This window comes from Euphorbia lathyris, chromosome 5, assembly GCF_963576675.1.
Source record: "Euphorbia lathyris chromosome 5, ddEupLath1.1, whole genome shotgun sequence".
NCBI lineage: Eukaryota > Viridiplantae > Streptophyta > Magnoliopsida > Malpighiales > Euphorbiaceae > Euphorbia > Euphorbia lathyris.
Window position 1 is genome coordinate 40007025 of NC_088914.1, and position 23893 is coordinate 40030917.

The window sequence follows — 23893 nt, forward strand, 5'->3', positions numbered from 1 at the left end:
GAAGATGATAGAGAGAGAGAGATAGAGATAGAGAGCAAAATGTAAATGAGGAGGAAGGTGGGGAAAGTGTGAAAAATCACATTTTTCACCCCCCTAATTTAATTTCTGAAACTATTACTTTTATTATTTTTTATATTTTTTTATAGGGTAAATTCCAAAAACAACCCATGTGGTTTCATGTTGTTCAAAAAAACCCCCTGTGGTTTTTTTTACCAAAAAAAGGACTGTGAATTACGCCGTTACAACAATTACGGAAATGCTGAAAACGCCGTTTAACTTAGTGACGTGGCAAAGGGTAGATTTGTCCGAAATTATTGGGAGACCTATATAAGCTCCAAAAGTTTCTCTTCTTCCCCCAATTTTTTACTTCTTCTCAATTTCTTCTTTCAATCGAAAACCAAAATTCAAGATTCCTTCAAATCACATTGAGTAATTAGCATAATCGCGATTCTCTTAAAGTTTAGAATGTAAACCCCATGATTTGGTGTTCTAATTTAGCCTAATTCGCGTACAATTTACTGAACCCTAAAAGCGTGAAGAGATGAGTTCGTCGAATTCGTCTAATTCTCAAATTTTATTGGGTCAATGGCATGAATCAAACTGCTTCTGTGGGATTAGAGCTCCAATCCGCCGAGCTTCAACAAAGTTAAACAATGGAAGGAGGTTCGTTGGTTGTTCGAAATATCCTGATCGAACTGCTTGTCGTTATTTTAAGTGGATTGATCCTGATGATTTAGAAGTTTGTTGTGCTCGTGTATATGAACTCGAAATGGAGTTACGTTCTATTTCTGAGGGTAAGCGAAAGGTAGAGATGGAATTGTTGCAGGTGAAGGAAGAAAATGGAAGACTGAGAAAGGAACTGTTGCAGGAGAACGAAGAAAATAGAAGTTTGAAATCAGAAAATGGGTGTTTAAGGAGGAAATTAATTCTAATTGTGATTGTAGTGATAATTGGGTTGATTGTGACGATGATTGGCAGTGTAGATAATGATAGTAGGCTAGATGGCAGATTTGGGTTGCCTTAGTGGTAGGCAAACTACAATTTGTAGTTCTCAGTGTATTGCCATTTACCTGTTTGGGTAAATGTTTGTGTGAAAAAAGGTGTATTGAAAAGCAAATTATTGCCTTGTGTTAATTATTAGCCAAGTTCATTGGATTGTAACTTTGTGCAACTTATTAGATATTGTTAATTGTTAGCCAAGTTCATTGGATTGTAACTTTGTGCAACTTATTGGATATTGTTAATTGTTAGCCAAGTTCTTTGGCCTGTAACGTTGTACAATTTATTGGCTTGTAATTTTGTGTTAATTGTTACCTAAGTTCATGTAAAATGACTAGAAATGCTGGGTTCTTATCCTGCACATACACAAAATGACTACAAATGTTACGTGTGCACACTGAATATACCTAAAAACGTTAACAAGGTTATGTCACACATCTCTGTAAATAGCAAAGAAACTTAATTGCATATAATGTCAAACAAAAGGTATTACATATCACATTTTGGAAAGAACCTTAATTGTCACAAAGGTATTACATATAAGGCATTGTAAAGGTACCTATAATGCCAAACAAAAGCTATACCATATAAGGTCATAAGTTTTGATCACCCTACACAAAAATTAGTGCACCATAAATGTCACGTCCGTGTCTAATTTTATTATTATCATTTTATGAAAGCTGATTTCAATAGAGAGTATTTTAAATATATGAATAAAATCAAAGAAAATTTGCATATCAGTTTGAATTATTGGTTGAAAACAGCATTTAGTTCGATTAGACTCGAGATAACAGTGTCGTGTCGGACTAATCTTTTTATATTTTAATAAAGATCGAAATTGGTCATATATAGTGAATTTTTATAATCGAAATAATAAGTAACAAATAGGGATAAAAATGTAATGAGTGAGGTTTAATCACTCGAATTAGTAATTTGGAGGTTAAATTGAGATGTCAAAATAAATTAAGGAGAAATTATAACATTAAGGGATCTCATAGTATATTTTAGTAACTAAGGGAGTAAATTAGGAACTTTTCCCTAATTTTGGAAACAGCTGTAAATCACGATTATGTTTAGAAAATTGGAAGAACAGGTCGAAAAAGGGGGACGATTGGGTTCTCGATTTTTCTTCTCTGGTAATGGCGGTCATCTCTCTCTCACAACTCCATTGACTCCGACCTCCCTTTCTCCCCGATTTCACTCTTAATTCCTTGCTCCTAACCGTTTGTTACGGTTCCGGATTGTTACAGACCTTGTGGGTCTCGTCGGATGAATTTGAGAACAGCGGCTACTCTCGCCTCTGATGAGAATCTCGGAGTTTTAAGATGGTTCTTTGAGTTTCTGAGGAGGTTCAATCGGACTAAAACCTGTATATAAGGGTGAGTTTTTAAGAGTTATAACTGTTTTGCTCTCTTTTTCTCCTGATCTAGGCTTTTCTTTCAAGTTTTGTGATTTCTACTCCATTGCTGCAGATGAGATGCTTGAGTTTGAGATGCTTGTTGTGTTGTTTGTTTGGAGATGGGTGTTTGCTGTGATTATTTGGTTTGAGATATGTATAGGTTGTTTGCTTTGGTTTGATTTTGTGATGTTCATCCTCTGTTCTGATATATGTTACCAATGGTATTTGGAGTGGTTCAAGTCTGTCAAGAATAAATGGTTATATGGCTGTTTGGTTTGGAGCTGGGACTGCTTGAAGTAGGAGAGATGAAGAAGATCTACCATACTAGTTGCTCAAATTTATTGTGAAACATTAGAAAGAGTGGTTTCAGGCTTAGATTTTCAATGGCTTTTGCATAAGGGTCATTTGAGAAGAAGACCGAGTTAGATTAGTTTGACGAAAATAGACGTTTTGGACTCTTGAATTGATTTTGTGTGTTAGAATGAGTCCTTTAGACTTCGAGTTAGATTGGTTCGGTATAAAGGGATAGTAAATCAAGTCTCGTTAATTTTTTGACATCCAAAAATACTATAAAAAGTACAGCAAAATATTGGTATGCAAAAAGGTATTGTTTTAGGCCTTGAGTTATTCTGTGGTAAAAATCATGTTAGACGTTTGAGTCCAATTTGTTCGATAAAGATAATTCGTTTAGTAAAAAGAACCGATATAATCGTGATAGTATAAACTTCACAAATGCTATAAAATAAAGCAAATGGAACACTACAAATACTAATCATACTATATTAATTCATGATGATCATATTTTATAACTTAATGGAAATTAAAGCTTGTTTGAATATGTTACATGAATGTCTCATGACAAATTAGAAGTATGTCGTGGGTATAATCGAGTTAATTGGAAATCCGGAAGAGTTGGATGAAAATCTTTCATTATAATAAACGGGTATGAGAGGAAAGTTTTAGAAGATTTGGAGAAATAAGATTTGGAAAATGCTCGTATTTAAAGGAATTAATATGAGGTAGTTTAGTGCCAATTACAAGAATTCTAAAGGATAAAATATGTGAACAAAAAGGAAGGATAAATAGGGTTATTTCGAAAACGTGAGATTTCTGCACTATAAGAATTAAAGAGTATAGTTTGAAAGTCATTAAGCTTGCATTGTTTGAAGGAAATGGAGATGAGATAGAACTAATAGTTTGTTACTTAAATATTGATGGAAATATATTGAATGGGTGGATGTTCTTACTAGAAATAGTTTTCTATCATTAATTAAAATATCTTATTTAAGGTAATAATGAAGTTAAGTTGAATATGAGAAACATAACCATATTAGTTTATTTAAAACTCTAGAGAACTACGTGGCTTTGATTCCCTATTTGAGAATATCGGGATACGTAGGAAGCTTGAGAGAATTATCAAGTCCAAGCCAAATAATTAAATAAAACTTGAGGTAGTCCGAATAAATTTTTATTTATTAGGAAATAGGTTTGCCTTTTAGAAGTTCGTTACATTGTTTTTCGTTCATACCCGATGTCGTTTAGGGTCGGGTGTGACAATAAAGGTCACAATTCCCAAAATATACAAAATGGTAACAAAAAGTAGTGATCCAATCTGCCTATCAAACTTCTTAGTAATCTTCAACATTTTCAGTGAAAAGGCCATGCCTCTTCGCTAAATCAGCAAGGTTTGCAGCTCTTCTTGGTCTTTGTGGGACAGTTGGCTCTGCTTCAGTTGGGTTCACTCTTTTTCTGGATGTAGAAATCATTGGTGCCATGAAATTTCTGCCCCTGCCCCTACCTCTGCCTCTGCCTCTCAAAACTGGTTGGCTTTGTCCTCTTGTTGACGGCTGTGTTAGGGGTGGCTATGAAGCACTTTCTCTATTAACACCACCATCAGTTGCTCGTTGATGTGTTAGGGGTGGTTGTGAAGCACTTCCACCTACATGTCCTTGCTGCATCAAGCAATAACTAAGTTACCATATTATTCCAAAATCCTAACAAAAATAGCAAAAACCTAAATACTCCACCAACTTACACTAGAATGTACAGGGTTGGAAGTGGATGCATTAGTGGATTTTCTAGGCCTGCCTACCTTTCTAGGTGGACTACCCTGCAAAAAAATAAATACACATTTGCCTCAAACATGATAAATGAACAATGGCCATCTAATGTTGATTATACAAACAGTATGGACTTACTTGAACTTGTTTACCACTCCTTTTGTTGGCTAATTTGCGCTGCCTTCTTTGCCATGGGGTTTCACCTATAATTCTAGCCTTGCAGCCCCTAACATTATGGCCAAACCTTTGACATAAGCCACACTTAACACCACCTCCTATCCTCGAAACCTTATGGGGGTCCCTTGGTTCATCTGCCCTCCTATTCCTTCTCTTCTTTGGTCTTCCAGGCGGTTTAAGTACAACCCCAGCATGAATGTCAGGTAGTGTTGTCCTTTCCCACTCATCTTGTGATGGCACAGGCTTGAACACATGTTGATATACAGCCAAATACGTTGACTTCAAAAAATAGGCATGCACATATCGCTCTGGTTGTTCTCTCTGATGAATGATGGCAGCCACTGCATGCTTACAAGGAATTCCAGAAATGTCCCACATTCTACATGTACACGACTTATCCTTGAGATCAACATCAACATTCTTTCCATAGTAATCAACTTCGTATAATTGATCCCCTGCTCGTGTGCAAAAACAGTTTCGACTCTCTACTTCGTATAATTGTACCACATGGGTTTTTTTTGAACAACATGAAACCACAGGGGTTGTTTTTGGAATTTACCCTTTTTTATATTAGGGAGAAAAATCGGGAATCACTATGTGATTCCCGAGCTCAGCTCTGCGAGTTGGATTGCCCAGCTCGCCGAGTTGAGGGGCAGATTTGCCCCTCACCTCGGACAGGTGACATCTGCAATCAAAGACCACCCCTGAAGCTACCACATCTCCATTATTTGATGTGTTTAACATGGAGAGAAAGTGACCTTGAGAGTTCGTTATTCAAAATGACCAGCAAACAAACCCCAACTCCTATCAAAGAGATGCTCACTGCGGCTGCCGGAGCATCGAGCTCTAGGCAGGAAGAGCACCAGTTTGTTGGTCCCTTGTGTTACAAGAATTAGTTCCAAATGGGGGGGGGTTAAGGTGTTGGAGTTTAGTGTCCTAAAGACAATTGTTTTAGGATATTAATATTAATGAATAAATTGTTTATTTGATCATTTGTTTAGGTGAAGGCTATGCTTACTTTGTTTTTTACAAAGTAAGCATTACTTGGTGTGTTTTCACCATTGGATTGATTTTATACTCCATCATCCAATGGTGAAAACACACCAAGTAACGGTACTTTGTAAAAAACAAAGTAACCATAGCGGGCACCATTTGTTTAATAAGATATATAACATTAAAATGTAACTATATGTAAAGGCACAAATTTTTCATAAAGAAAGTAACCTAAGTTTATTTAAGTAGTTATAAAGTGTTCATACAAGCATGAAGTGAGAATGTACTTTATAATAGACCAATATACTTAAAGTTAACCCAAGTCAAGTAATATGTTATAAGGGTTGGCATATTACTGTTGAGACTTGCATGTAACAGTGTTTTCTGTCGAGACAGAAAGCTGATCTCACAAGCTTTAGATATTCAGATATCTAGACAGTTACATGGATCCGGTGAAGGAGTTCATTAGGATTGGGACCCGACTTGAGATAACAGAATGGATTGATTTATCTAATGTGTCAAATGTTCATCTCATTGGTATTAGTAGGTATAACTAATCCTCAGACTCAAACATTCGTTAATTAGTGATTCTGGATTATGGAGTCTGATACTTTGATTCTGTTGAAACGCCTTTCCACATGATTTTGATTTGACAAAATTGTTTAAGTAAAATTAAATATATTCTAAACACACTAAGTTTAAATGCTTTGATTTATTACACTAATATGTTTGTTCAATGTTGAGTTAAAATTGTTTATAAGACATAAAGACTAAAAGGCTTAAAGCCCAATACAGAAGTCAAAGCCCAAGTCAAACAGATCAAGACCACTCAGCCCGCGTGTGCAAAACGTTGTCGTTGTGTACAAAACGCAGCTCAGCGGAAGAAGGATCGAGAAGACCTTCGTTGAACAACTTCGGAACGAAGCTGGTGAGTTGTATCGACAAAGAGTACAAGACAGCAGCTGAGCAAGAACAACTTCCAGACAAAGTATTTCTACTTTGGGTAAAGTTCAGAAGACACAAAAAGCTGTCTAGTTGACCTTACCATAAATGGAGAGACATTCTGCCGGACTGACTAAAAACTGCTCAGCAATGACCGAAGACAGAAGATACTTGAATCTGATTGGCCAAGAGCACTGAGCAGGACTGAGTGACAACGACAGGAAGCCGTTTCCCTCCAACGGTTATTTCGAAATTCAAAATGACTGATGCCTCAGACGTCTCTATATATAGGGCCTTTCAGTTGCTTCATTTAACACATAACTTTATCAAGCCATTACGCTGACCAAAATTCTACTCAAAGTTCTGTGAGAAAAAGCAAAGCAAATACTTACACAAAATTCTATATCTTTTGTGTAAAAGTCTAGAGTGATTATTCAATCATCTAAGGTGTCTTAGCAATTGTTGTTTAGGACAAATCTTTATCATTTCTAGAGATTAGAAAGGAGAGGCTGAGTACTCGGTTATAGTACTCAGCAAGAGATTAGGAGTGAGTAGAGGTATAGAGGAAGGTACTCTTGTTATACTCAGCTTCTAAGTTGTAAAAGGTTTGATGCTCTACCGTTAAAGAGCTCAGTAGAGAATTCGAAAGCTCGGAACGTGTTCCGAGGACAGGACGTAGGCTTAGAGGCCGAACCTAGATAAATCTGCTGAGTAACATCTTTCTAACCTTAAACTCCTTAATATATATATTGCTTGCTTAAACAAAACTGACCAAGTAAAGAGGTCACGCTGAGTTGTGTGTGTTAAGTACCTGAGTTCAGGAATAGACTCAAGTGCTATCTCCTGACTCAAAGAAAGAAGCTGACTTAGTCACCAGTTGACTAAGCTAGTGTCTTAATTTACTCAGCGCGCTGTGTAATCCTTTTCAAAGAGAAAGAAATCAGCCTTAACGTACTAAAATTTAAAATAGTTCCTATCCCCCCCTTGGAACTAACTTGTTACGTTATAAGGGACCAACAAGTGGTATCAAAGCTTAAAAGCTCAAAGTGAAAGGTTTAACTACCTTGAGCTGATCCCCACTATGGCTGAAAACAGCACTCGGTTTCTCCCAAGAAACCAGACAACTCAGATCTTACCTGAGGGGCTGTCCATTACTCGGCCTCCCCTATTCTTTGGGTCTAACTGCACCTTCTGGAAGAATAGGATGAAAAACTTTATTCAGGCAACAAATATGAGTGCATGGCTTTCAATGGTCCAAGGCCCATTTGTTCATGTTGAAGTTGTGGCTGGCCAAACAGTTGTCAAAGCTGAGGCCAAATGGACAGAGGATGATCTCAAGAAGCTACAAAATCACGCTTCGGCTATAAACATGCTTCACTGTGCGTTTGATGCTGCAGAATATAACAACATATCAGGTTGTGAGTCAGCGCAAGAGATCTGGAAGAAGCTGGAGGTCACCTACGAAGGAACCAACAAAGTGAAGGAGTCCAAGGTGAACCAGCAGATGAGACTGTACGAGCTGTTCGAAATGAATGATGATGAAGGAATCTCTGACATGAATGCAAGGTTTACAAACATCATCAACGAGCTCAAGAGACTTGGAAAGATCTTCACTGAGGAAGAACAAGTCAAGAAGATTCTTAGGAGTCTTCCTAAAAACTGGCAAGGAAAGAAGACCGCTGTTGAGGAAGCTCAAGACTTAACCACCTATAAGTATGATGAACTCATCGGCTCATTGCTGACCCATGAGATCTCGATGAAGGAAAAATCTGAAGACAAGAAGCAAAAGTCTCTTTTCATGAAAGCTGACTCCACTGATTGAAGCTCAACAGACGATGAAGAGATGGCTATGTTTACCAGAAAGATGAAAAGGCTGTTCAAAAAGAATGACAGATATTCTAAGAAGCCTTATAAAAAGTTTGATAAGTACAAAGCTGACTCCATCGACAGCAAGTACAAGAAGGACAGCTCAAAGCCCATTACTTGCTTTGAATGTCATCAAACTGGCCATATCAAGTCAAGCTGTCCCTCGCTGAGGAAAGAAAGAAAGAATGGCAAGAAGGCAATGGTGGCAACCTGGAGTGATAGTGATGATTCATCATCATCTGAAGCTGATGCCACTGAGTCAGCGAAGATTTGTTTCATGGCTGACGAACTTGCTGAGCCATGTGCTTCTGAGCATGCTGACCCCTCCATTGCATCTGATGATGAGGAACAATCAACTGAGGTAATATCACTACCCTTGCTCAGAAATGAAATGGTTAATGCCCTGAGTGATCTTTACACACTTGTCAAAAAGTGTAATAAAAAGGTTAGAGCACTCAGCAGGCGATGTGACGAGGTTGAGGAGGTCAAACTGAGTGACCTTCGATATCTTCTTCAGGACAACTCAGATTTGCATAGTAACATTGGAATTATGCAAAAGTTTGTCTCTGAGGTCCAATTAGATTCTAAGAAACTGAGAAAGGACGTCACATCCATTCAGAACCAACTAAAGGTTCCAAACAAAAGAAATATCCCTCTGAATACTCAGTATCGAAGTACTGGTCAGCAGAGATGGAATCCTCAGCGGAATGTCCAGTGTGACTTCTGTGGGAAGAAAGGACACACCACAAAGGTGTGTTGGCACGCTCAGCACTGGGGTGATGACCAGCCAGTGCTGACCAGTCTCTGAGGACCAACAAATTCAACCTGTACAAGTAAAACCGAACTCTTCGTTATATGTAACCTTTGACATGTTCCATGGTTATAAGGAATTGACCGACAGGATATAGTTGATGAAGGATCGTATTATACTATACCTAATGCAGAAAGGTTAACGTCAGTTATCAACCTGACTTCTTAATTGCTCTGGCGGAATATCATCGGTTCTCCTAGTAACATCTCGCGATGGTATTCCGTTATATATATGTTGGAATTAATCGTGATGAATAATTTCAAAGGATAAATACGGCTAGTGGCAATAAAGAACCTAATGGGTCGCATATGAGACTTGGAATCGGAGGACGAGAATGTAATTAGTGAGACATGTATATATGGGCCGAAATTTGTATATTAATTAGGGGATAAATTAATTTGATTAATAATTATAATTTGATTATGGTTATGAATTAAATTAAAGGATTATCTGATAATATTAATTAGAAGTTTTATGTGATTGAAACTCTAATTAATTATCCCTAACATTAATTAATTATTAATTTGATTAATAATAATTATCTAGATATAATTAGTTATTATTTAGATAATAGTGAAGTGTTTATTTAATTATCTAATTAGGAATCTTATTCCGAATAAGATTCCAATTATTTAATTTTCTAACACAACTGGGATTAGGGTTTTGAGAAGTCTATAAATAGACTCCCTAACCCCAGATTTCGGCCAGCACAAAGAATAAGAGGAGGAATCGTTCCGTCGTCCTCTCGGCTAATTTACTTTATTTCTTACTCCCTCTTTGATCTCGTATCGATTTATGTTAGAGGCAATCATTGCGATTGCTATACTTTAAAGGTTGATTACTGATTAGTTTTGTTTTTCTGTGTTGAACAAAAACGTTCGTTGCTCACGGATTGATAATAAGAAGTTGTGGGCACTTCGTTTGCAACCGTAGATAGTTCTTCACCGAAGGTATTACTTTATATCCCTTTTTACATGAAATAACAATTAACAGATCTTGGAAAAAGGAAATAGATAAAATAGATAAAATTTTATTATTCCGCTACGCCTAGGCTTGTCTATTTTCCTACATAAGGAACTATTTAAAATTTTTCTTCTTAAGGCTGACTTGTTTCTGTTATCAATTAAGATTTTTCATTTAATATTTAGCACAACGATATTGAGTGAGGTTAGAGGCAGCTTTAGTTGATCGATGACTAAGGCTGCTTCTAACGTTGAGTCAAGTCTATTCCTGAGCTCAGCACCAATTCACACAACTCAGTATAAGTTCAGTTAAGCGTTTTACAAGACACAATAAAAAAGCAAGCAGATAGAGGAGTTAGGGGATAGAAAAAGTTACTCAGTAGTTTTATCATGGTTCAGCCTTTTGCCTACATCCAGTCCCTGGAATCCTTCCGAGCTTTAATCCACTACTGAGCTCTTTTGGGTAGAGCACAAACCCTTTACAATAGTGTTGAGTGATTTCCGCAAGTGCAGAGTATACACTTGTAGTAATAAAAGATATCGAACCCACATGGAATGCTTTTTAACGAAAACTTATTTTAATTCAGTTTAATTCACGTCTTTAGGTTTAACTTTCGAAAATCGTTTAATTATTTGGATTGGTCTGGTTTAGATGGAAATAATATGTTGAGACTTAGAATGCAAGTCTGTCTTGAGATTTAATTACAATACAGAAACTTTCATGTTTTAGAATTATAAATACATGAAACTTGCTCGCATTAAGCAAGAAAACAACTATAACTTTGGTAAGATTATAAACATGTAATAATTCATCATTTAACGCAATTAACGGGCTTCGAACTATAGACGATCTTTATACGGTCGGAACAAATCGCTACCTTAATCAAATTGGTGTTTTATGTCTGATAAGCCGAGCTATCGATCATATCATCCATAAATCCTAATCTTTTTTAAGTGTTCAATAAAGTTTACTTACAAATATATTTGTGTAAAAGGTTTTAATGAAAACACCAGTACATTATTTTGAAAATCATTTTGTCAGAACAATTTCAGAATAACAACGGAAAGTATATATTGAATAGAAAAGATGTATTATTATTGAATTGTGAATCTTCACAAGTTAACAGAGAAGAAGAAATATGGATAGCATTTTAACTAATTTGAGTTCCGGGTTGTCAATCCTTTCCTCAAACTTCGTAGGTTTGTCAGACCCTGGGGCGCTTCAGCCGCTAGTTCTTCTCGTTGAATCCTCGAAATAGAGATTGATGGATCCACTATCAGAATGTAAACTTGTCTTCGAATAATTGTTGAATCTAAACTAATTGCTACTGTGTATGTAATTAAACTAAGAACAACTTGTGTACAACAAGTTTGTTTTTACAGAAATGAAACTAAAATCTAACTCTCTTTACTGAATCAGAGTTTTCTCAACATAATATCAACTCTCTCTAAAACTCTAACAACTCTGAATTCTGAAATAAAACACTTATTTATAGTTGCTGAAGGGTTGTGTTTGAAGGGTCGTGTCCGCTGGTGAAGGGTCATTTCTATCCGAATGAACAGATCCGTTATTTGGAAATTGAACATGTGAAATCAGTGCTGAAAATGCTGTTGTTGCTACCGAGATTTAGAAATCTCAGTCGCGACCTGGGGCGGGGCTGAGAGATATGCTTGAACGAAAGTGTATTTTCATGCCTGAAGTTAGCGTGTCATGATCGAGATTTTGGGAATCTCGGTCGCGACATGGGTGTTTGTTCCCGTCCTCGACTACTTCCCGTCTCCTTGTATCGGTCTTCTGAATTTACACGTGCTTTTAGCTCGTAACTTGATTTTTCTCTCGTTTTTGCTCCATTTTAGCTCCTATTTGGATTTAACCAAATAATTAAGTACCTTGCATCAAAGAAACATATATAGACGTAAAAGTACTCTAAATAAATATAATTAGCACGATTTCAATATAAAACTGACGTAATTATTAATGATGTTTTAGGTATATTTTGGTCTTATCAAATCTCCCACACTTAAGCTTTTGCTAGTCCCGAGCAAAATTTCACTGAATTTATTCTTTAATCAATCTCTTTATGAAAATAGAACATATATCCACGTATCCTTTTTAAATTAGTTAAACCGAAAGATAAACTTGCATGGTAAATTTATACGCCAAACATCAAACTAACTAATGTAATAAGCGATATATCATCCGTCTTGTATCTCAATTTTTATATTGAAGTATTCGGGACGGTGTAAGCACGCATGTTTTTGAGTCTTTCGTCTCAAGGCATTTCAAAGCACAAAATTTCATTTCCCAATCCTAAACTATTATATGAAAATATGGATTAATAAGGACTTAGGTTTAATTTATTTGCTAGTCACGCTCGTGATAAGGGCGGTCTCGTCCGTGACTTTATATTAATTAAATTGCTTTGTGTTCGTTTAAGAGGTTCCGACCATGCCATGGGTGGATGCAATCGTTACTTTAAACTTAACACATTTAATTGTGCTTTTATTTTAACGTTTCTTCCATACTTCGATTGTGATAAGATTGGTCGCAATCATGGCCAAAAGTACTGTTTACTTACTTTTTCTTCCCTTTCATACCTCGATTATGATATGGGCGGTCTCAATCGTGACTAAAAGTTAAGAATACGACTACTTAATTTAATTAACATGAGTTATAAAATGTAAATTTTAAAAATGGAAAGAAAAATAGCACATTCATCCTATATTAACTTAAAATTCAACATGTATTATGGCTAAAGTTTCCTTAAAAACTTCAATTGGTTTTAATGTAAGACGAAATAAAAATCGAGCTAAAAAGTTGTTAGTTCGATTTATGCCTATAAACCTAATTGAAAATTGAAAATAAGATTTATATTTATCATGAATTTGCATGATATGAAATAGAGATTAAAAATAAAGAAATTTTATTTATATACATTCACCCGAGACGTTTTTAATAAAATCGTTTCGGAGATTTGTAAAAATATTTGAAAAATATTGCCCGTATAGAAATATGTGTTGAAACACCTTTCCACATGATTTTGATTTGACAAAATTATTTAAGTTAATCCATGATTAAGGGACAATTAAATTTAAGTGCTTTGATTTAATTGTACTAATATGTTTGTTCAATGTTGAGTATAAATATAAATACAAAAAGGAATAAAAAGTAAGACGGGACGAAGTTAGCATAAGTTCACAGCAGAAGCTGATTAGAGTGGAACTCTACGTAAGTGAAGATAAGTCATCTTCAGAACAGAAGCTTAAAGATCAAGAAGCTGAGTGGAACGAAAACTCAGTATCAAAAGTAGAAAAGTCATCCGAGAACTATGTCTTGCAGAACGAAGCTGGCCATGGAAGCTGAGTAAAAGAGAACTCAGTATATGCATTAGCAAACAATCACAAACAACGACTATCAAGATCAAGCTGAGTGATCTTCAGGACAACATGAATGATCTGTTTGCTAAAAGACAAGCTCCGACAACTGTCTGCACCAATAATAGAAACCTTGGAATTTCGCAAAAGCTAATTTCGAGATGCATGGGTCAACTGTTCTTGTTCTAAAAGACAAACTGGCATAAGAAGACGAAATCTGCAAGAAGAAGACAAATCTAATGACTGGAAATTCAGACGATAGGATTGGCCTGCAAAACTGACGTTGACCAGAACTTGTCTCAAAAAGGAGCCGTTTGGATCAACGGACAAATCCAAAGTTTAAACCATTTCTGCTTCAAGACCTCAACTATAAAAGGACATGATCATTCTTGGATCAGAAGCCGATTACAACAAGAACAAAAAGAGTGTACATACAAAGCACACAAAAGCCAAAAGAGATCTTACACCAAATTTCTATTTTTGTGTAAAAGCTAGATTGATTTTCTGTAATCATCTAAAGTGTTCTTCATTCGAAAAGAACAATTTGTATCAATTGTAAAATTGAGAGTATTGTGCTGAGTACTCGGTGTTGAGTGCTTAGTGGTAGAGAAATCTAGGTGTTTGGTTATAGCACTTAGTAGGAGTTGAGTAGACGAATAGAGGAAGGTATTCTTGCATATTCAACTTCGTTGTAAACGGTTTGTGCTCTACCTTTAAAGAGCTCAGTATTGGATTTAAAAAGCCCGAAAGGACTCTGGGGACTAGACGTAGGCGGAGAGGCCGAACCGGGATAAGTCGTACTGAGTAATCTCTAACTCTCTCAATATATATATATATCTGTATGTGTTGCTTGTCGTATTTACTCAGCATATAAATTGTTTAAACTGACACTGAGTAAGTAAGAGTGCTGAGTTGGAAGCTGACCACAATAGTGTCAATTCCCAACTAATACGTAAAATAGTTTTAGTCAACATCTGACTAAAGCTGTCTTACACTATAATCGGCTGTGCTGACCAAAGCTGAGTTAACTAACTTAAGAAAATATATTAAGTCAGCTTAATTAAAATCGAAAAAGTTTCATTAGTTCCTAACCCCCCTGGAACTAATCACACGGGACCAACAAGTGGTATCAGAGCTATATAGCTCAATATTCAAAGATTTAACAATCTTGAGCTGATCCCGATAAATGGCTGAGAACAGCACTCGTTTCCTTCCCGGGAATCAAACAACACAGATACTCCCTGAGGGATTATTAATTAGTCGACCTCCCCTATTCTTTGGATCCAATTATACATTCTGGAAGAATAGGATGAAGAACTTTATTCAAGCCACAAATATGAGTGCATGGCTTGCAATAGTTCAAGGCCCATATATGCCATATAAATTTGTTGACAATGAGAAAATTGTTAAGAGTGAAACTGAGTGGTCAGAAGATGACCTTAAAAAATTACAATACAATGCTTCGGCTATCAATATGCTTCACTGTGCGTTAGATGCTGCAGAATACAATAAAATTTCAGGTTGCGAGTCAGCACAAGAAATTTGGAAAAAGCTTGAAGTAACCTACGAAGGTACAAGCAAGGTCAAGGAATCAAAGGTGAACCAACATATGAGATTATACGAGCTGTTCGAGATGAACGACAATGAGGACATCTCCGAAATGAATGCTAGATTCACCAACATTATAAATGAGCTAAAGAGGCTCGGCAAGAACTTCACTGAAGAAGAGAAGGTGAAGAAAATTCTGAGAAGCTTACCAAAGAGTTGGCAAGCTAAGAAAACTCCCGTAGAGGAGGCTCAAGACTTGACCACATATAAATATGACGAGCTGATCGGATCTCTGCTGACTCATGAGATCTCTAGGAAAAATTTTGAAGCAAAAGAAAAGTTAGAAGACAAGAAACAAAAATCACTTGTCATGAAAGCTGACTCAACCGAAGCTGACTCATTGGACGATGAGGAAATGGCCATGTTCACAAGGAAGATGAAGAAGCTATTCAGAAAGAATGAAAAGAACAGCAAGAGGCCATTCAGAAGAGGCGACAGGTACAAAGTTGAGTCCAGTGAGAAATACAAAAAGGATAGCTCCAAATCTGTCACATGCTTTGAGTGCCATCAAACTAGGCACATTAAGTCAAGCTGCCCTAATCTAAAGAAAGACAAGAAAGGAAGCAAAAAGGCAATGGTAGCCACATGGAGTGACAATGATGACTCAACATCGTCAGAAGCTGAAGCCACTGAGTCGGCAAACATATGCTTTATGGCCGATGACACTGCTGACCACACTCAATCTGAGCATGCTGACCTCTCTGAAGAATCTGAACAAGAGGAATACTCAAATGTGGTAACATCCTTACACTTGCTTAGAAGAGAAATGGTTAACGCCCTGAGTGATTTATATACACTAACTAACAAGTGTAACAAGAAAATAAAGGCACTCAGCAGGCGGTGTGACGAGATTGAAGAGGTCAAACTTAGTGACCTCCGATATCTTCTCCAAGACAACTCAACTTTGCATAGTAACATGGAAATTATGCACAAATTTGTCTCGGAGGTCCAATCAAATTCAAAGAAACTGAGAAAGGATGTCACAAACCTTCAGAACCAAATGAAAGGTTTAAACAAATCCCATGCTGAGTACTCAGTCAGCATAGACAGTTCACTCAGTGTGACTGTTGTGGGAAAAGGGGACACACAACAGATGTGTGTTGGCACAACAAGCGGATTGTCCAATGTGACTTATGCGGAAAGAAAGGACATACCACTAAGGTATGTTGGCATGCTCAGTACAATGGTGCTGACCAAAAACAAAGTCACCCCAAGAGGGTAATATTCTGTGACTTCTGTGGTAAACAAGGCCAAACTATAAAAGTATGCCGTCACAAATTAAAATATGACTTTGCATCTGTTTATGCTAACAAACGAGGACCCAAAAAGAACTGGGTACCTAAAGATGAATGATTCAAAATGCAGGTGAGCCTGAGGTGCGTGGAGAAGTCAAAACTGTGGTATATTGACAGCGAATGCTCGAGGCATATGACTGGTGATGAAACTCAGTTCATCACACTTGAGCTTAAACGAGGTGGAAACGTAAGCTTTGGAGACAATAAGAAGGGTAAGATAGTAGGACCAGGTACTATCGGAGGTAACCCCACCATTGAGTCAGTCTCCTTAGTTAAGGGTCTCAAATATAACCTATTGAGCATAGCTCAGCTTTGTGATAGCGGAAGACAGATTATATTTGATGCTACTCAGTGTCGGATACTCGAGGGAAAAACAAACAATTTGATTTTAACTGCCCCTCGTGTTGACAATGTATATATGTTGAGTTTAGAAATCCGTTTTCAAAAAATATATGCTTAGTATCTAAAGAGGATAACTCCTGGCTATGGCATAGGAGACTTGGTCATGTAAGCATGGACCTCCTTGCCAAATTAGCTAGAAAGCAACTAGCTGAGGGATTGCCCAAACTGAAATTTGAAAAAGATCAATTATGTAATGCTTGTCAGCAAGGCAAACAAACGAAAAAGTCTTTTCAAAGTAAAAACATTGTCTCAACCAAAAGACCATTGGAATTACTACACTTGGACCTTTTCGGACCTGTCCAGCCACTCAGCTTGGGCGGTAAGAAATTCTCCTTAGTCATTGTAGATGATTTCTCTCGGTATACTTGGATAATCTTGCTGAGTAGCAAGGATGAAACATTTGAGATGTTCACCACCTTGATTAAAAAGCTTGAAAATGACAAAGACCTAAAAGTAGCTCATATTAGAAGCGACAATGGTGGAGAATTCAAAAACCAACAGTTTGACGAATTCTGTGAAGCTGGTGGTATTGACCACAATTTCTCTGCTCCTAGAACTCCCCAACAGAATGGGGTGGTTGAAAGGAAGAACAGAACAATTGTCGAAATTGCTAGGACAATGCTGAGTGAAAATAGGCTTCCAAAGTATTTCTAGGGTGAAGCTGTCCACGCAGCATGCTACATACTCAATAGGGCTTTAGTTAGACCTATTCTTAAGAAAACCCCATACGAACTTTGGAAAGGACGGAAGCCCAACATTGGCTACTTTCGTGCCTTTGGGTGTAAATTTTTTATACTCAATACAAAAGATAACCTTGCAAAATTTGATGCTAAAGCTGACGAAGCGATCTTTTTAGGGTACTCAACTAACAGTAAAGCATATAGAGTATATAATAAACGAACTCAAGTTGTTGAAGAGTCTATCCATATAGAGTTCAATGAAACTGACCCTGCAGGAAAGATAACTCAGTCCGCCGAAGATGAACCGAGCTCAGCTTCCACTGACCAAACAGGAGCTACTGAGTCATCAGTATAAGGACTGACCAAAGGTAAACACGAACCCAAAATTACCTTTGCTGACCAATCTATTCTTGCAGATATTGTAGAAACACCTATTCCAGACAACTCAACATTACCTAAAGAAATAAAAATTCCAAGAGGACATTCGGAGAAGTCCATCCTTGATGCCGCTGACAATAAGCTGATGACAAGAGATCAGCTTAGAAAGTATCTCGGAAATGTTGCATTCGTCTCTGTAAATGAGCCAAAGAACTTCGCCGATGCTGAGCACGATGAATATTGGATCAATGCTATGCAAGAAGAGTTTGATCAATTCAGAAGAAATGAGGTATGAGATTTAGTACCAAAACTTAGGAATCAAAAGACCATAGGAACTAAGTGGGTCTTTAGAAATAAACTAGATGAGCAAGGCAACGTAGTCAGAAACAAAGCCTGACTTGTAGCCCAAGGCTATAGTCAGCAAGAAGGCATTAACTATGGTAAGACCTTCGCTCTTGTTGCTAGGTTAGAGGCTATACGTATATTATGTGCATATGCTAGCTATATGAATTTTAAATTATATCAAATGGATGTTAAAAGTGCCTTTTTTAATGGCTTTATAAACGAAGAGGTATATGTTAGTCAGCCTCCAGGGTTTGAAGATCCAAAATTTCCAAACCACGTTTATAAACTCAAAAAGGCCCTGTATGGCCTAAAGCAGGCACCACATGCTTAGTATGAGAGGTTGACCAACTTCCTGCTGACCAAGAATTATGTCAAAGGCAAAGCTGACACAACCTTGCTCATTAAGAAAAAGGGTAAACATACCCTGCTGGCACAAATTTACGTAGATGATATAATCTTTGGTGCTACTAAGGAATCCTTGTGCAAAGAGTTTAGTAAACAGATGCAAACTGAGTTAGAGATGTCTATGATGGGAGAACTCAACTTCTTCCTTGGACTTCAAATCAAGCAAGGTAAGAATGACATCTTCATTAGCCAGTCCAAATACGCCAAAGAAATTCGATATGGAAGATTGTAAACCCATATCAACCCCAATGGGTACTGACACTGTCCTATGCAAAGATGAGAAAGGTAAATCTGTAGATAGCAAGCTATATCGAGGTATGATTGGCTCTCTACTTTACCTTACCACTAGTAGACCTGATATTCAGTACTCAGTATGTTATTGTGCAAGATATCAAGCTGACCCCAGGGAATCTCACCTTATATCTGTAAAAAGAATCTTTAGATATTTGCAGAGCTCAGTTAATGTAGGTTTATGGTATCCAAATTCAAATGACTTCACACTCATTGGATATACTGATGCTGACTATGGACGAGATAAGCTAGAGCGTAAGAGTACTTCGGGAGGATGCCACTTCCTTGGAAGCTGTCTAGTATCTTGGTTCAGCAAGAAACAGTCATATATTGCCCTGTCTACAACTGAAGCTGAGTACATTGCTGCTGAAAGTTGTGTGGCTCAAGTCCTATGGATTAAGCAACAGCTTGAGGATTACGGAGTCAAAACAAAAACAATTGAATTCAAATGCGATAACAAAAGCGCTATTGACCTATCCAAAAATCCAATCCAACACAGCAGGATGAAGCATGTCAGTATAAGGCATCACTTCATTAGAGACCATGTACTCAAGGGTGAGATCAAGCTGACCTACGTACCTACAGATGACCAGCTTACGGATATCTTCACTAAGCCTTTGGCTCGTGAGCAATTCAGCATATTAAGGGAAGCTATCAGTATGTCTAATCCTCTTCAATAATACCATGTGCTTAATTGAATGTTGAGTGATTACCATGCTGAGTAACTTATGCTAAATTGGTAACTTCTACATGCTGAGCTTAATATGTGTTATAGAAAATCACCCTATGCTGAGTAAGAGATACATGCTGAGTGATTATCTTAAGATGAGTTACTAAGATGGTATGAAAACCCTCTACGTAAAACTGTGCACTCAGTACCACAAAAACGTTCAGTATTCTAACAAACTGAGTAAAATTCACTTGCCCAATTAATGCTAGCACACGTGCCATAAATAGCCACCTAGGGTGACGTAATCGTAATAATGAAGAAAATGAACGCGCCGAACATGTCATAAATGCCAGGATCGTTGTCGTTTGATCATTTTGAGGTAAAACGGCTAGTTCAAACGTTTAGGATCAATTGAACTTCTACAAATAGTGGAAGAATTCCCACTTATCACTCTTTACACTCAAAATCCTTGGCAAATAGATTTTCATCTCTCTCACTCTCCAAATCCCAAAACCTCTCAAAGAATCTCTAATCATGTCGGATTCACAAAATCTCTCCGGTGGTGATTACGACAAGAATCACTCCGATGAAAACCCTAAGTCTCATCCTCAGCAGGAGTTTAGCGAGACACCCACCAAAGGACAAGGTCAGCATGACCAAACTCCAAGCAAGAGCCCTCAAGCTGACCTCGTAACCTCTTCGAAAAAGAAGAAGAAAAAGAAGGACAAGCAGCCAAAGGAAAAGGTATTCCTTAAAGTCTATAAAAGTGTTAAGAACCATAAGGTAATTTGCTGTAGGTGGTTCTCTCCGAGCTTCGTAACGGCTGAGCAACCGTTCTGTGAGTGGATCTCGAAAAATGAATGGACTGGACTCTTCTCCCTTCCTGGTAGAGCCTACCCTAGGTTAGTGAGGGAATTCTATTCCAACCTCCGTGTTGACGAAGAAGATGCTGACCATCTGGTAACCTATGTCAAAAGCCAAAAAATAACGATTACCCCATCTTATCTAGCAACCCTGCTAAACCTGCTAGTAAAAAAGAAAGAATTCAGGACTACCAAAGAAAAACTTGACCACACAGTGACGTTTTGTAAGCCGGCGGACCACAAAAGGGAAATAGCGAGTACATACATGGGTCAGAATCAAAAGATGGCTCACTACGTCCTAACAAACTTTATCTTCCCAAAAATCAACTGAGCATCATCAGCTTCAAACTTCGAGCAGTGCTTCATCTGGCATATGCTGACCTATCAACTACTCAACATGCCGGTTTTTCTTTTCGGAGCACTTCAACGAAGTACTGGGAAACTCAGGTTGGGGTCCCTCATTACCAGAATCCTGGAAGATCATCAAATAGACTTGATTAATGAGACTGAGTCTTGCGGAACTGAAATCACAGCGGCTCTGCTGTTCGGGTTAGTATACGACTAACCCCTCAAGTCTAAAAAGGGAAAAGAGGCCATCGAGGAAAATGAGGAAGAAGTTGATGAGGTACAGGATGTGCAACCCAAAGAAGGGAAAAACACCATGGCTGAACCTGCTGACCAAGCTAAGCGAGAGAAGAAGAGGAAAGCAATACAAACCTGTTCCAAAGATGTTGATGCTGTTCCAAAGAAAATCCGGGTTGTATCAAAGGGGAAGAAAATTGATGCTGAACAAACTCAGGACACACCTAAGTCAGTAGAGAAAAGAAAAAGGCAAGTTGAGCCTGAAGAAGAGAGTGAGCAAACTCCAGAGCAACCACTGCAGAAAAAGCAAAAGAAAAAGAAATCTTCGGAGTTAAGTCCTATTGATGCTGCTCCTCTTGGTTTTGTGATCACGATGATTCACATTTCGCCAAAAGTCAAGAAATTCATCTTGAAAAGATCCCTGCTGACCAAGATGAAGAAGAGTTGGATAATCTTGGAGGTCAGTTTGATGCTGAGGAGACAACAAATGTTGAGCAACATGAGGTAGTCAATACTGAGCTGGTTGAAGAACAAGCTGAGCCCACAGCAAAGGAACATACTGACCTGTAAATTCACATTCTGAATCTCTTGATTCTATTCGAGCTGACCCCTCTCCTCCAAAGGCTAAGAAATTGAGAAGGCTTAAAAAAAAGGCTCAGAAGTCTCCAGTTATTGATCTTTTGGGTGATTCTCCTCTGCGGGATCCCATTACTGATCTATCGGATATGCAGTTCCAATTCTTCTCCAATCCCACTGAGCCTTCTCCACAGGAACTTCAGAAAAAGCAAGCATCTGTTACTCATCCTGAGGAACAAGCCAAGACTCCAGAAAATCCAATTCCTGCCGAGCAAGAGCTCGAAGTCCAAGCTGCTCAAAGTGAAAAGCATGCTAAGGAAAATCCTGCTCAACCTGAGTTAACTCCTCCTGCACCAACTCAAACCAACATTGAGTAGGCCAATATTTCTACTGATCCACCTCCTTCCACTCCCATATCGCAGAATATTGAGAAGTCAGTTCCTGCAGCTGACCTAAATAAAAGCCCAACTGTTGACCATGCTGGCCCCTCTGGTTCCACTCGAATTCCGGCAACTGAGCCAATTCCTGAGGCAACATATGCCTATCTTCATGCTACTGAGTCCGGGTGTCGCATTATTGACTCTGCTCAAACTATTCTCCAGGATTTGAACACTTCTCATACCGATGCTGCTGGGTATGCAAATGTTGAGTCACCACAAATCTCGTCTATCACTCAGCTCCTCAACGAGATCAAGGGTCTCAAAAATTTAGTAAGTGTTATGACAACAGTCCAAACACAGCAACCCAAGCAAGACTCCATCGTCAAGCTGGCCGAACTGCAGTTAATGATGGTGAATCACATGGATTCCCTTCAAGGCCAAATTAATGCTCTTTCTGCAGTCAACATGGGCTATGCTACCTCTGCTGAGTTGAATCAACATTTTACCAAGTTGAACTCTGAGGTGATCGGCACTCGCGAGCTAATCTCCTCAACTTCTCAATGCTCAATCGAACAGATAAACGAAGCTGTCCGTCTACTCAACCTGAGTAAAGCAGAGATGGATACTGACTTGGTCAAAACAAATGATATCCTGAACTATTCCCAAGCCATATTCAGACATGTGCGCCACACGAATGCTCAACGTCAGTTCTATAACTCGGCTCTGCTCAAGATGTACCATCAAGCTTATGCCCAGCTGACTGACACAATCACATGGATTGGGAAATCCCAGGAATATATACTCAGTATGTTCAGTGCCTCTATCCGAATTCCCTGTGATACCTTGGACGATGGTATACCAGTTTTTGATGGTCTAAGAGAAAGCACGAAAAGGCTTAAGGCTTATTCAGTTAGATTAACTCGTGCTGCTCTCAATGACACTTTCGTTCCTCCTCCGCCCGATGGTGGCAAAACGGGGGAGAAAGAACAAGCTGATAGAACTCAGCACGCAGGAGAAGCGTCTGGTAGTCAGTAGCAAAAGGGAAAAGGCAAAATCAATACTGCCCATGTCCAAGTTAATAGGAAGAAATAGTTTGCTAGCATTCATTCTTGACTTGTATCTGTTTTGTGTATTTTGTCTTGCTGACTATCTATGAAATTATGCATCTATTATTTCAAATTGATTGATCTTATGTGATGCTTACTTACGTATTGTGCTGATCTGTCTTAATTGAACAAACAAACAAAAGAAAAAGGAATATACTCAGTACACATTAGACTTGATACAATTGCTCTGAAAAAGGTTTCACATAACTCTGATATCAAACTAAACCATATATCAAAACTGAGTCAAAATATACTTCACATATTGACCCCTTCTGAAAGCTGACCTAGGCTCATCCGAATTAGATCTTGGAAGGTCTAGAACTGAACTAAGTCGGCATAAGCATGCCTTAACTTTACTCAATTAAATCTTAGAAGGTTTAGAGTTAAGTCAAGTCAACAGATGCAACCCTTACGGGGGAGTGATTTCAGAAGCTTAAAAAGAATTTCAATCATGGGGAATCTCAATGCTGAGTTCCATCAATTAAATATTTTGCCAACATCAAAATGGGAGAGTTTGTTGAAACACCTTTCCATATGATTTTGATTTGACAAAATTATTTAAGTTAATCCATGATTAAGGGATAATTAAATTTAAGTGCTTTGATTTAATTGTACTAATATGTTTGTTCAATGTTGAGTATAAATATATATACAAAAAGGAATAAAAAGTAAGACAGGACGAAGTCAGCATAAGTTCACAGCAGAAGCTGAGTAGAGTGGAACTCTAC

General features: G+C 37.9%; 1 protein-coding gene across 1 annotated transcript; it reads left to right on the forward strand.

Annotated features, from left to right (window-relative positions):
• The first annotated feature begins 2054 nt into the window (after positions 1-2054).
• On the forward strand, positions 2055-22056 carry LOC136229760 (PWWP domain-containing protein 3-like). The gene is made up of 7 exons (XM_066018654.1): positions 2055-2378; positions 10154-10197; positions 11410-15928; positions 20139-20441; positions 21105-21467; positions 21521-21607; positions 21727-22056. The coding sequence occupies exons 3-7, from the start codon at positions 14771-14773 to the stop codon at positions 22054-22056; spliced, it is 2241 nt and encodes a 746-aa protein (XP_065874726.1). The 5' UTR covers positions 2055-2378; positions 10154-10197; positions 11410-14770.
• Positions 22057-23893: the final 1837 nt, after the last annotated feature.